At 40.4% G+C, this 15,349-nt stretch overlaps 1 protein-coding gene across 1 annotated transcript in view; it reads left to right on the forward strand.

Annotated features, from left to right (window-relative positions):
- The first annotated feature begins 6,789 nt into the window (after positions 1–6,789).
- The window catches only part of bmpr2b (bone morphogenetic protein receptor, type II b (serine/threonine kinase)), a 270,166-nt gene continuing 261,606 nt past the window's right edge, over positions 6,790–15,349 (forward strand). Inside the window, exons 1-2 of the mRNA XM_073046416.1 lie at positions 6,790–7,295; positions 7,895–8,588. Of these exons, the coding sequence (XP_072902517.1) occupies positions 8,525–8,588 (64 nt within the window). The 5' untranslated portion in view covers positions 6,790–7,295; positions 7,895–8,524. The remainder of the gene's footprint in view (positions 7,296–7,894; positions 8,589–15,349) is intronic.

Here is a 15,349-nt window from a genome sequence, read left to right on the forward strand (position 1 = left end):
TCATCCAAAAAAATTATCAGTGTTGCTGGGTGGCACAATATAAATTTATAACCCTTTTCCCATAAAACTTTTTTCGCTGGATTAAATTCCTTCTTTCTCTTCAAAAGGTCATAACTTATATCAGGATAGAAAAGAACTGCTTTCCCTTCTATCATCAATGGCTCATTTCTCTTTCTGGCACATTGGGCAGCCGCCTTCAGGATCTTTTCTTTATCTTGATATCTTAAGCATTTTATCAAGATTGGTCGTGGGTTTTGATCAGGTTGAGGTTTTGGTCTTAAAGCTCTGTGGACCCTTTTGATTTCAATCAACTGGGTTCCCTCTTCCATTTCCAAATTTCCCGGGATCCATTTTTGAAAAGATTTTATTGGATCCTCTCCCTCTATTCCCTTCTTTAAGACCAACAGTATTAATATTATTTCGTCTACTAAAATTTTCAAGCATGTCTATTTTTTCCAACAGTCGTTTTCTTTCTGATGTCCAGGCAAGAATATTATCTTCCATTTTATTCACTCTATCAATAGTGTCTCCCATTATTTCTTCCAACTTTTTAACTTTCTTGTCCATTTTCTCCTGTTTTTTCACCATTTTATCATAGTCTTCATATTTTTAATATCTTCTTTTATTATTTTTAATGTTTTTAATTCTTTTAATTCATGCATTATTTGCGCCAAAGCTTCTCTTATGTCTCCAGAAGATCTTCCACCTCCAACCTCTTCCTGTTGTTCTTCTTTTGCCTCCTCATCTTCATCTGTATGTTCCAGGGAATCCGAATCCACCTCGGATTCATTTTCACTTCCACTTCCAATCGTAGCTGGGATTTATAGTTCAAATTGCTCATGTTTGCGCATGCCCCTTCCTTCGCGCACACGCAGTTCCAGTTCTTCCTTCTTGGAGACTGTTGATGTTGCTGCCGATTCCTGTTCTGTATTGCCGGAGGTAAGATGCACTTGAGTCCGAGGCTTCTTCATGGTGGCCGGCCCAGCTTGTACTCTCTTCAATGTAGTAGTTTTCTTCTGCGTCTGTTTAGGAGGCATATCTAAGGAAAATCCTGAGTAGTTTAGACATAGTTTTTAGAAAATATTTACTAACTTTTCTTCACTTAAACATTAATTTATTAGTTTTTTACGGGAGAGCTGGATTTCCACGTCTCGATCCTACGTCATCACGTGACGTCCCCCATTTATTGCATTTTTGACTTGGATGTGGTTTGCAGGGTGAAACTTCTAAATTTGCAGATGTCACAAAGCTTGTAAATCTGGTAAACAGTAGGGAGGATGGTAATAGGTATAACAGATAAATTGGCTGATTAGAAAGAGAAACAGCAAACAGAATTTAACACAAGTATGAAGTGATATGCTAGTAGAAAGAATAAGAAAATAAAAGAAGAAAGTAAATGGAAACATACAAAGGATGTGCAGGAACAGTACATGAGTGTGCTTGTGTACATATCTTAAAATACAAGGCCATGTTGAGAGAGTGGATGAGAGATTTCAGTAAAAAGGTTTAACTGTAGAAATTAAGAATGATCATTTTGGAACAAAAAAATAGAACATAGAATATTACGACATAGTACAGGCCCTTTGGCCCGCAATTATGTGCCAATATTTAACCTACTCTAAGATTAATCTAACCCTTCTCTTAATTTTTCTATTGTTCATGTGCCTAAGAGTCTCTTAAATGTCCTTAATGTAACTTTCTCTACCATGAGTCCTCACAGCACGTTCCATGCATCCATCACTTCTGTTTTTTAAAAAAAAACATACGCCTGACATCCTAATTAGGTTTGATAGAAGTGTATAAGAACATGACTGGTTTAGGCAGGATATGTGGAAGGATTTTGTTCTTATTAGCACAGTTCATGGATCAGTGACATAGAATTAACACTATGTACCTGGAGTCCATAAGTCAAGACAAAAATGGGAAAGTGATTTGAATATTAAAATTGAAGAAAAAAATTGGTCAAGACTATATCTTGAGAGTATGACAAATACAATAAACGTCCGATTAAGATTAGTGTAATACAATTTTTTACATCAACTATATATTACACCACAAAAAATAAATAAATTAAACCCAAATTTATCTGATCAGTGTTTCCGATGTAACCAAGAAATTGGTACTTTTTGTTTACATTCTACTTGGTCTTGTTCTAAAATTCAACCTTTTTGGACAAATTTAAGAGTTTTACTGGAACAAATTATTGGAATACAACTTCCACATAATCCAATATTACTTTTACTAGGTGATATTGAAGGGATAAAACCAATATCCAAATTGAATAAATATCAGAAAGAATTTATAAAAATTGCATTGGCAGTAGCCAAAAAAGCTATTGCAGTTACTTGGAAATCGGATACATATTTAAGTATAGATTGTTGGAAGAAAGAAATTTATGGCTGTATTCCTCTTGAAAAAATTACTTATAATTTAAGAGATAAATATGAAACATTTTTGAAAATTTGGCGCCCTTACTTACAAAAGACAGGATTAAATATATAGGCGCTCAGAAGATGAAATAATTGGTTACTTGGGGAAAGAAATAAATATATATACTAAAGTTATTACGAACTCCGTGGAGCATGTGGGGATCTTCCAATATCCAGGCATTCCTTTTTTTTTCTTTCTTTCTTTCTTTCTTTTTTCTTTCAATAGGGATGTTAGGGGGGAGGGGTTAAGGGGAGGGGGGATGGGTAACACATATTTTCTTTTTCACACACTTTTATTCTGTAACTATTTGAAAACACAATAAAAAAAAGTTTTAAAAAAACACTATGTACCTATGTATAATGACAATAAAGATCATTCAACTCAATTCAATTCAATTCTATGAGCAAAATATACAAGCTACACTTGAGGATTTTATTTTAAACACAGAATCTGAATACTTGGGATCTAGGATTTTGTTTTCAAGGATGGTAGAAAAAGAATTATTTAATTCCTTCAAAAGGGAAAATTTGGGAAAAGGGAAAAAGAAACTGCAGTTGCCTGAGATCTAAAATGAAAACAGAAATTGATGGAAATCATCAGCAGCTTTTACTTGTCTGTGGGAAGAAAAATAAAATTTATGTTGCAGGTTGAATACCCTTATTGATTTCAGTGGACAACAAAGATTTTGTTTCCTGAATATTTTAGGGTGTATCTTATGGATTTCGGGCTGCTGATCATGAAAATCACTGTGAAATTTCCGTATAATGTGCCTTTTTTTTTGGAAATTGTCTATATTTATTATTTCAATTCATAATTCAAGTCAATTAAAATGTTGCCCACAACGTAAGCTGAAGAGTTTTCTATCTTGCCCAGGCTTGCTTAGGCAGGGTGGATACTGTATAGCAAGGACAGGCTTTAGAAAGGCTATAAATTTCTGTGAAGGATTTCGATATTTGAGACAGATGCTTCCCAGAATAACTGATGCTAAGATTAAGGAAGGCATTTTTGTTGGTCCATAAATCAAACAGGTCATCAATGACAGGCAATTCAAAGAATTTCTCGGGATTGGAGGAAATTACATGGGAGGCATTCAAGGATGTTGTTAAAATTTTTCTTGGCAACAATAGAGCACCAAACTACGTACAGCTGGTTGACAACATGCTTCATGCATACAAAACCATGAAGTGAAACATGTCACTAAAGATACATTTTCTGCATTCCCATTTAGACTTCATACCTTGGTGCTGTCAGTGACAAACATGGTGAAAGATTTCATCAGAACATTGCAGGAATGGAGACACAGTATCACGGCAACTGTAATCAATCAATGCTGGCTAATTATTGGATACTTAAGCAAGAAGCCCTAGACACTGAGTGTAAACAAAAATCATCAACAAAACATTTTTAGGTAGTTGAACTGTTGCAAAGTGTCAGCACTGTTACACAATTAAACACATTATATTTAATAAGTTAATTTCTTTTGCCAAATTGCTATGTGATACAAATGGTCTGAAATTATGTGCGCAGTTTTTGAGGAAGCAACACTATCGAAAAAATATGTGTCCAGTGTTTTCACATACTTGTTGAATTAGCTGCCACTTCTCTTCAAGAAAGGGTCTGCAACCTGAAACATCAACTCTCGTTTATCTCCTCACAGATGCAGCATGACCTGCTGAGTATTCCCAGCACTTTCTGCTTTCTTTTCAAAAACTAAGAGGACAACTGAAATTTGTAGTGAAAAGGACTTGACAGGATTTCTCTACTAGAAGCTGACTTAAATTTGAAGTGCTGAATGACTTTCTTCAGTTCCATAACAACTATATCTATGATCCTATGTGTTTGCATTTATATTCAATTAGTATTTGTTTCTTTTTGTTTTTGAACAGATTCACGACAATATTTGGTGGCAAGTATAAGATTTTGCTCCAATGACTATGGCTCCTCGGTAGAGATTGTAAAGAGCACCAAATTTCTTGGTGTTCACCTAATGGAGAATCTCACCTGGTCCCTCAACACCAGCTCCATAGCAAAGAAAGCCCAGCAGCGTCTCTACTTTTTGTGAAGGCTGAGGAAAGTCCATCTCCTACCCCCCCATCCTCATCACATTCTACAGGGGTTGTATTAAGAGCGTCCTGAGCAGCTGCATCACTGCCTGGTTCAGAAATTACACCATCTCGGATTGCAAGACCCTGCAGCAGATAGTGAGGTCAGCTGAGATCATCGGGGTCTCTCTTCCTGTCATCACAGACATTTACACTACATGCTGCATCCGCAAAGGAAACAGCATTATGAAGGACCCCATGCACCCCTCAGACAATCTCTTCTCCCTCCTGCTGTCTGGGAAAAGGCTCTGAAGCAATCGGGCTCTCACGACCAGACTATGTAACAGTTTCTTCCCCCAAGCTATCAGACTCCTCAATACCCGAAGCCTGGACTGACACCTTGACCTACTGTCCTGTTTATTATTTATTGTAATGCCTGCACTGTTTTTGTGCACTTTATGCAGTCCAGTGTAGTTCTGTAGTCTAGTGTATCTTTCTCCGTGTTGTTTTTTTTTTACGTAGTTCAGTCTAGTTTTTTGTACTGTGTCATGTAACACCATGGTCCTGAAAAACGTCGTCTCATTTTTACTATGTACTATACCAGCAGTTATGGTCAAAATGACAATAAAAGTTGACTTGACTTGATTGAAGGAGACAATTTTGTTCAGTGAATGATAGGTTGATACTTCTGAAGTGAAATGTGAAGTGGACAAAAAGTGGATCAGAGGTGAAAGGGAACCTCTAAAGAGAGCAATGACATGACAGTAGTGACAGAGGAGAAGACCTCAATGAACCAGCAAGATTAGTGAAGAGGTAGATGTCACTGATAAGGTTAACATGATGAGAGAAGGAGAACATAATGGAAGAGGACACAAGAGAAGAGGGATAGTGATGGAGAAATTAGAACCTCTTTGAAATGGGAAGAATTCAGTCAGTGGGAGGACTTCAAAGAAATACATAGGAAAAAGGGAGAAGAAGCTTTAATGAATCTGTGGAGGTGAAAGTGGAAACAGGTGAGAGGGAGAAGTAGATCTCAGTGAAGATCACACAAAAGGGAGAAATGTTAAAAAGGATGAACAAGTCATTGAAAGGGAAGAGAAAGAGAGTTAGACAATAGAAAAAAAAGAGACTTTAGTGTAGAGGAACTGTGAATAATGAAAGGAAGAGGACAGCAGCATCAGAGAGAGATTTGTGAAAAATGGTTTGAATACCTTACTGAAAGGTGACGAGATCCTAAGTGAAGTGCCAATATGAGATATCTCAAAGAAAAGGGCAAAGGACTCCCATGAAATAAGAATGGAGAACAGAAATCACAGCAAAAGAGAGAACAGTGTTATAGAAGTGTGAAAGAGGATCTCAGTGGGGAAGAGCAGCAAGTGAGGAAACTGGATCTTGAAGGGAGGAAGAGGTCATGAAAAGGAGGCATGAAGTATGGAGGTCAGTCTTAAAGACTGAAGAAAGGAGACTTCCATAAAGTGGGAACAGGGATCTCAGAGAAGCAAAGTGAGGATTCCTAATGTAAAGGGGGAGGAGATCTCAATGAAGTATGAAAGGATCCTCAATGAAGCGAGAGAAAGAGGTCAAGAAAACCATGCAGAGAATCTCCATGATATGGGAAGAAAAATCTCAGTGAAGTGGACAAAAGTCCTCAAATAGAAGGAAGGAAACATCACCAAAGTGGGATCAAATAAATCAAAGACCAAAGTGTGATGATGCATGAAGATGGAGAAGAGGACTTCAGCAAAGTGAGAAGGGCATTTGTGAAGTGGGGGGGGGGAGAGATCTCAGATGTGTAAAAGGAGACCTCAGTAATGGGGGGGGGGGAGAAGAGGCTCATCAAGGGAAGTTGCAAAGTGGAAAGAAAGTAGAGGAAAACATATTTTGTAGGGGATAGAAAGTTGTTTCATGGAGATATCACTGAGTGTAGAAAGGGCAGATGAAGGAACAGGATCTCATTGCAGGGTGAAGGGCCTCAGTAAAAGGGTAATAATACTTCAATGGAAGAAATTAGTTCAGGACAGAGAACCCCCAAAGTTGGCAGAGAACATTAATGATACACATAAATACAAAGATTCAAGATTTGTAAATGTAATTTCCAGTACAGAAGTGTAAATGGAAGGATGTAATTGATTCATTCAGTGAAGGACAATGTACAATTGAAATTGGGAAGGGAGTCTCAGTGAAATGTGTATGTGTGTGTGTGTGTGTGGGGGGGGAGGGGGGGGAAGGAGAGCTCCAATGAAGTTCAAGGGGTGACAGAGCAGTGCAATGCAGGTTCAATTCCACTGCCATCTGTGAGGAATTGTATATTCTCCCTATGACCACGTGGATTTCCTCTCAAATGTGTTGGCCGGTCTGGACCATAGACTGTGTGGGAAGATGGCAATGAAAATCTTCCGAGGACAACAGTGACTGGATATTTACGTAGTTATCATGAATGATGGCTCTAAAGTGGCTTGGGCAATCGTTTCCATGTTATAGAGCACCACGCAAATGTATGTAGACGTACGTAACATGAGGGAGACCGGATTCGCCTATTCTCATCAGCCATATGAGGGTTAAATTCTTTTTTTTTATCGCAGAGCCTGTACAATAGAGGGAGCTGTTCCTCCAGAACTGTAAATCAGACACAGCCTCTGGCTCGGTGTCTGAACGCGGTGTGCCAGGCGGGCGTTTCCCTGGTTCTTTACCGTGCTGTGTGTCTGGCTCCGGATCTCACTCCACGTTCATGGTCACCTCTCGGCGCAGCCGACTGCTTTCCCACCATCTTCCTTCTCCAGATACAACAGCGGGAACCCGCGGCAGCCGCAGCAGAAAATTAAAGTGAGTGGGAAATCTACGTGGCGGTGCGGATTTCAGCACCCCGACGTCTGCCGTAGCTTGGATCCGTCGATGCTGGGGCACGATCTGGGAGTTTAACACAGGCGAGGAGGAGAGGAGAGTACGACGCCGTGCAAATCCACTGGATCGAGCTGGCCCCTGTCCCCCGCTGCTGTACGAGTGGCCCAGACATCCCCCTCGCTCTCCCCGCTCCGCTCAAACAGCAGCAGACCGGGGGCGGGGGGCAAGGGAAGGGACACACGGGGCGAGGGGGGTGGGGGAAACCCGCGGCCACGGAGCATTTTCTTTTACTTTCGTGGAACGGCAGGGCGGTCAATGGAGAATTAAAGCGGCGAGGGAGGAGGGGGAGGGAAGAAAATAGACGAATAAAACAATCTCCGATCAGACGGAGGGAGCAATTTAAATGGAAGGGAAAATCATCAGCAGTTGGATAAAAAGCAGATCACACGAGGAAAATTAAAAGTAATTTCGAACTTCATGCCGAAGAGAGAGAGAAAAAATTACCCCAAGGGGAAAATCTCTTCAAAACACCACTTATTTGTTTAATAAGTGAACGTTTATTTTTCTCTCCCTTCCCTCAGAGCGGAAAAGCAGCATCGTCGATAAAGGAAAAGAAACCGGGACATCGTTGGAATTTAAAAACACAGCGATTCCACCTCCTCAGACAAGTTTATTTTTTTTAAATTACCGATTCCACCCTTCCACACCGAATTAAACTTTGAGGAAAATTTTAACAACAAATGGAATTCTTCAGTATGGTGTCCTGCAGAAGAGAATAAGTTTCAAAGAGGATTTTCCCCACCCTCTTGGTCTGGAAGCCGGTGGCTCCCCGCCCCGGATTTTTAAATAACCGAAGACTTAAAAAGGAAAACAATTACAGGTCCGACCTGACCGGGAGTTCGGGAAGAGGGGAACCGCTGATTGTCCGGCCGGAGGCGGCCAGCCGCACGGATTCGCGACGGCGCCGGCGGGAGGCGCGAGCTGACGGTCGGCTGCATTCGGCCGGGTTGGCGGGGCCCGCCGCTCTCCTCTGACGGGATTTCGAGGCTCTTTACTTTGTCCCGGCTGCCTGTCTGGCCGCAGCAAAGATGAGTGCCAGGTCACGGGCTGTTGGCGGTGTGCTGCCCGGCTGTCAGTAAGCAAGGGGGTCGCACACTTGCCCACACGGCGCCTTCTGATTGCATTTTTTTGTACATTCATCCTCGTAGGACATGGCTGCTTCCTTCTGCCTTCTCTTCTTTGGAATGCTGGCCGCCTTTTCGAGCGCCGGGGGCGGTAAGTGACTGATTTTTTCCTCTCTCCATGCAGGCTTAAGAGCCGGCGGGAAATAGTTGCGAATTGCAGACGGATTTTAAAGAGACTCACTTCTCTGTGTCACTCAAAAGAGGGTATGTGCAGAGGGTAGTGACAGAGATGGTGGTAGGGATCAAGGCCCAGGAGATGGGGGAGGGGCGGCAGGGAACGAGGTGATGGGGGCTGGTGAGGCCCCGGCAGAGGGGTGAGAGTAGGGAGGGTATGAAATAGGGAAGGGGAGGGGGAAGAAGAACGAAAAATAGTGGGTGGAAGAGCGTATGTGGGGAGGGAGAGGGTGGTCGTTGTTATCACTGAGTCATAAACCCTGGACTTGGCCTTCACGTTTTGAAAATATTCACTTGCGATTGGTTCTCGTGCAGAAAATCAGATACATTATTTTCTTTAGACTGCCGTCAGTTGGTTATACATTTATTTTAGAGCACTGGGAGATTGGAATAAGGTCTGGTTTGGTTTTAGTTCCCATAAATACCTGAATATCCAACTCTCACTGCCTTCTTTGTGCAGTATCGTACAGCCCACATCCATCCTTAATGAACAGAGAGGAATAAAAGCAAGTATATCAAGGCCGCATTGATATCTGTATTTCAGTCCAGCTGTATTCCTTTCTTATTATTTGTGAATAAGTGTTGCTGTTGATGTAAGGTGGGTTTAAAAAAAACATTTGTAGAATGTGTTGGGGTGCTTGTTTTATGTTAAGTCCTGACATTTATCACTATTGGATATTGGGTGTAGTTGCAAAGCAAGTATACTGGTGGGTGATGCTTGATTAGTAGTGCCCCTTTTCTTGCCATTTGCCTCAGCCTGATTGTAAAAAAAATAACCCAGAAATCACTAGTGAAGGAACATTTGTGGTTAAGCAGATTTGTAAATTTGTACTTCTGACTATATAAACATGTTCTAAAGCACCTCTAGAATTGTGTGTTGTATTATCTGAAATAAAAATCACATGGATGACAAAGTTGCTCAAGGTGTGGTTTCAAAACATTCACAGAGCACCCTTATTTATTTAGAGATGCAACATGGAACAGACCCTTCTGGCCAACGAGCCACACCGCCCAGCAACCCACCTATTTAACACTAGCCTAATCATAGGATAACTTAGTGACTAATTAACCTACTAATCAGTATACCTTTGGACTGTGGGAGCAAACCAGAGCACTCAGAGGAAACCCACATGGTCATGGGCAGAACATACAAACTCCTTACAGACTGTGGCAGGATTCTGAACTCTGAGGCCCTGAGTTGTAATAGCATTGCGCTAACTGCTACAAATTTGTGATATTAAAAAAAAACTTCTAGCGATATTTCGAGAAATATTAAGGACAGGTGGAATTTCATCCAGTGGAGATTGTTTTGGTTTGAGTGCATTGAGCGTACTTTCAACTGTGTGTTCATTATCAGTCACAGCGATGAATGACAGGAAAATAATTTAAAATAGTGTGGAGAGATGATATGAAGAATTACAGATTGAGGAAATCTGAAAGGTAACAGCTAAGAAGTATACCATACATTCATGTTGGATAGTTCAACATTTGTGAAGAAGCAGCTTTAGTTGAGATTTATGTTTCAGTTGCTTGTTAAGTTTTATTTTTAGGGATATGGCATATTTGAATTTCTAAAAGGTATGTTATTACAGAGTAGGTTGTTCTGTGAAGAAGGGGCTTGCAGTTTTGTGATTAGTATTGTACCTCGGATTGAAGAACGGTTGTTTTTAAAATGGGAGCAGCAGTTATAAGAACATAAGAAATAGGGCTAGGAGTCGGCCTTCTGGCCCGTCGAGCCTGCTGCATCATTCAGTAAGATCATGGCAGATCTGGCCAGGGACCCATCTCCACCTACCTGCCTTTTGCCCATAACTCTTAATTCCCTTACTATGCAAAAATCTATCCAACCTTGTCTTAAATATATTTACTGATGTAGGCTCCACTGCTTCATTGGATGGAGAATTCCACAGATACACCACTCTCGGGGAAAAGCAGTTCCTCCTCATCTCCGTCCCCAATCTACTCCCCTGAATCTTGAGGCTATGTCCACTAGTTCTGGTCTCACCTACCAGTGGAAACAACATCTATCTTCTGCGCTTGTTATATCCTCAAAGAGCGACAGTAATTTTGTCAAATAGGACCTGCCTTTGTTGAACCCATGCTGTCTGCCTGATGGATCCATTTTTTTCCAGGATGCCTCTTCTTTAATGATAGCTTCAAGCATTTCCCCAACTACAGATGTTAAACTAACTGGCCTATATTTACATCTACGTGCAAGTTAAAGCCCTCCATTATAACTGCCATTCCACTCTTACATGCCTCAGATATTTCTCAGTTTACTGCCTGTGCCACTGTAATGTTGTTATCTGCTGGCCGATTGACAACTCCCACCAGTGATTTTTCCCTTTACTGTTCCTAATCTCTACCTAGAAGGAATCAACATTCTGCTCCTCAGATCTTATATCGCCCTGATCTCATTCTTAATAAATAGCGTTACCCCACCTACCTCAACTTCCTTCCTACCTTCCATATTACCTGATATCCTTGGATATTTAATTCCCAATCCTGTCCACCCTGCAACCACAATTCTGTAATAGCCAGTAAATCATACTCCTTTATACTGATTTGTGCCACAAATTCACTGACCTTGTTTCATATGCTACAGGCATTCAAAAAAAGTGCCCTTGCACTCATTGTGCTTTTAAAATCTGGTAATCTTTGTCTCTTTTGCACTTGTCTTTTCTGCACTCCACTCTGACTTTTCTAATTTTTAATTCATTGACAAGTTTTCCCTTTTGCTAGGCAGCAAATAAAATAAAATGACTTTTGTTCATGACTGTCATTGATATGAAGCCTTAGCAGGAATAATTGCTCCTGATAATAAGAATTTTTGGAAATAATATACTATATCCAAGACATTCTGTGCCTATAAAGTGTATTCACACCTCCCCCCCCCCCCCCCCCCGGAAGTTTTCATGTTTTATTCTTTTACAACATTGAATCACAGTGGATTTAATTTGACTTTTTTGACACTGATCAACAGGGAAAAACTCAATGTGAAAACAGATCTCTACAAAGTGATCTAAATTAATTACAAATATAAGACAAAATAATTGATTGCATAAGTATTCACCCCCTTCAAATCAAGTCAGTACTTAGTAGATGCAGAACACCACTACACACTGGCAACCAACCAGTAAAGGATACTTTTATTCCCATTCGTGGCCTCCTACCAATCAGCCAATGCTCTAACCATGCCAATAACTTTCCTATAATATCATGGGCACTTAACTTGGCAAGCAACCTCATGTGTGGCACCTTGTCAAAGTCCAAATATACAACATCCACTACATCCGCTTTATCTATCCTACATGTAATCACCTCAAAGAATTCCAACACATTCATCAGGCAAGATTTTCTCTTAAGGAAACCATGCTGTCTTTGTCCCATCTTCTTCAGTATCTGCAAATATTCCATAACAATAGAACAGTACAGGAAAGGAACAGGACATTCAGTCCACAACCTTTTACTGAACTAATTAAACCAATTACTAAAACCCTACTGGACTAGTCCCATCTGCCTACCCAAGTCCTTACCTCTTTGTTCTCTGCAAAGTCATTTGTCTATCTAAGAGCCTCTTAAATGTCTATCATATCTACCTCCAATACCACCACTGGCAGCACTGTGTTTAAAAAAAAAACTTGCCCAGCACATCCCCTTTGCACTCACCTTAAATGTATGCCCTCTAGTATTAAGATATTTCAACCTTGGGGGGAAAAGATACCTATCATCTTTATACAGTCAGCTCTCCTTATCTGCGGGGGATTGGTTCCGGGACTCCCCATGGATACCAAAAAACGCGGATGCTCAAGTACCCTTATTTAACCTGTCTCAGTGTGGTGGACTTTAGGACCTGGTGGAGCTCAGGCCCCTCCGCCTGCAGTGTTTCTCTTCCGTTGATGGAAAACGATCACAATTGAAAAATCAAGTGGAAATAATAAAGCAATCGGAAAGAGGTGAAAAGCCATCGGTTGTTGGAAAAGCATTAGGCTACAGTCAGTCAACGATCGGAACAATTTTAAAGGATAAAGTGAGAATAATGGAGCATGTGAAGGCCCTGACCCAATGAAAGCTACAATTATTACTAAGCAACATAGTGGTTTAATTATTGAAATACATACATTTCTTAAGTGTTTTATATACATAGAAAGGTAAAATATATACTATATACTAAGACAAACGTTTGACTAACTGACACTAAATAATACCGGATATACCTGTTCCAACTTAGAGTTCCGTTTTTTTTTTCGATTCCCGAACCACAGTAACCTATGCATATCTTCCCGTATACTTTAAATCATCTCTAGATTACTTATAATACCTAATACAATGTAAATATTATGTAAATAGTTGTTATACTGTATTGTTTAGGGAATAATGACAAGAAAAAAAGTCTGTACATGCTCAAAGAACAAGTGCTAGAGAGAGGACTTCCGGGTTTGCCCAATCTGCAGTTGGTTGAATCCGTGCATGCGGAACAAGCAGATAAAGAGGGCCAAATACTATCTATATGTCTGTTGTCACTTGTACAATCTTCTATGCGGTGGTGTGCTGAGGCAATAGCATCAACATGGTGATGCCAAGCTCAATAAACTGATTAGAAAAGCTGGCTCTGTTATAGGAGTCAAAATGGACACACTGGAGGCTGTGGTAGAACAAAGGACCCTACGGAAAATCCTGGCAATTCCAGACAACTTTTCTCACCCTCTACATGCCACCTTGGCTGAATAGAGGAGCACTTTCAGTAACAGACTAAGACAACTGTGCTGCTCCTAAGAGTGCTATACAAGGTCATTTTTATCCTCGGCCATTAGGCTCTATGATGAGTCAACCTGTAGCCGAGGAAGTGATGATCCCCTCCTGTTAGACTGTTTGAGGTAACTTTTTTTTTATTCTTTCTTACTTCTCTTCCAATATTTGTATATTTGTGCACTTATAATGCTACTGTGACACTGTGATTTCCTTTGGGATCTATCAATCTTATAGAAACATCAGATCTTCCCTCAGTGCTCCAGTATAATTGTAAAACAAAGTTCACTAGCTTCTCACTACTTGCAGTATTGTTCTTTGCAACTCTTCCTATTAAATAGCTTTCCAATTTGCCACACAGTACCATCATCCACTTCTTACCCATTCACAAACTAAACACAAGATATTCTGCAGATGCTAGAAATCCAGAGTAACACTTATAACATACTGGAGGACTCTTTATTCATTTCCATAGATGTTGCCTCACCTGCTGAGTAGCTCCAGCTCTTGTATGTTTTACTTAAAGTATCTACACTCAGTGGCCACTTTATTAGGTACATCTGTACACCTGCTTGTTGATGCAAATGTCTAATCAACCAATCAGTGGCAGCAACTCAATGCATAAAAGCATGGTCAAGAGGTTCACTTGTTCTTCAGACTAATCATCAGAATGGGGAAGAAATGCGATCTATGTGACTTTGACTGTATAACGATTGTTGGTGCCAGACGGAGTAATTTGACTATCTTTGAAACTGCCGATCTCTTGGGATTTTCACACACAGCAGTCTCTAGAGTTTGCAGAGAATGGTTCAAAAACCAAAGAAACATCCAGTGAACAACAAACAGTTCTGTAGGCAAAATTGCCTTGTTAATGAGAGAGGTCAGAGAAGAATAGCCAGACTGGTTCAAGCTGACAAAGACAACGATAACTCAGATAACCAGGCGTTGCAACAATGGTGTGCAGAAGAGCATCTCTGAACACACGTCAAACCTTTAAGTGGATGAGCTACAGCAATGACTACATTTGGTTCCACTCCTGTACCCAATAAAGTGGCCAGAGTTCATATCCATTGCAGCCTCCTCAATTCACACGCCCACATAGCTTGCATCATGGCATGCTTGCGAAGTTTACACTCCATCGTTTTTTAAAAAAGTCATCAGTACAGACTGTACAGTAACTGATAGGTCACTACCAATTTTCATAGTATCCTTGCCAGCCTGAAAACAAGTCTAATGTCAGATTGTTACCCAAATGGAAAAGGACTACAAATAAATCCAGGGATATTCTTGTGTATGAATTGCAAAACATCAGCAGAGAAGTGCAGCAAGTAGAGTGAGCAAATGACATCTCGGTCTTTATTGCAGAGGGGTTGCAATTTAGACAGAGGGAACTGTTACAAAGGGAATTGCCAAGACCACACTTGGAGTACTATGCATAGTTTGGCCCCCTTACCCAAGAAAGAAGATAGCAGCATTGGAAGCAGAACAAAAAATGATTCACAAGCTAATTTCAGCAACGAGATGATTATCCCATCAATTATTAAAGAGGTTGGGTCTTTATTATTTGGAGTCTAAAAGAACAAGAGGTGATCTTTCTGTAACACAAGATCCTTGGGAGCATGACACAGTAGATGGTGAAATGTTTTTTGGCTTACGTAAAATTTCAAAAGGGGAGGACAAAATTTCAAGAAATTGCCATTTTAAAAAGTAGGTAAAGCAGTGAATTCTTTGCCCCAGAAACTATGGCAGCTAGCTCATTAGAAGTGATTAAAGTGGATAAATTAGATAAATTTTGAAAGAACATGGGTGTGAGGCTATAGGGATATGGCCAAAGGTAGATAGGACATGATCATATAGGTGCCAGCTCGTTTACTTCTGTTTCCATTTTTTGTTGTGTGTGCATGTAATATTCAAGCTGTTTTCAGCTGA

This window comes from Hemitrygon akajei, chromosome 5 (assembly GCF_048418815.1).
Source record: "Hemitrygon akajei chromosome 5, sHemAka1.3, whole genome shotgun sequence".
Classification (NCBI taxonomy): Eukaryota; Metazoa; Chordata; class Chondrichthyes; order Myliobatiformes; family Dasyatidae; genus Hemitrygon; species Hemitrygon akajei.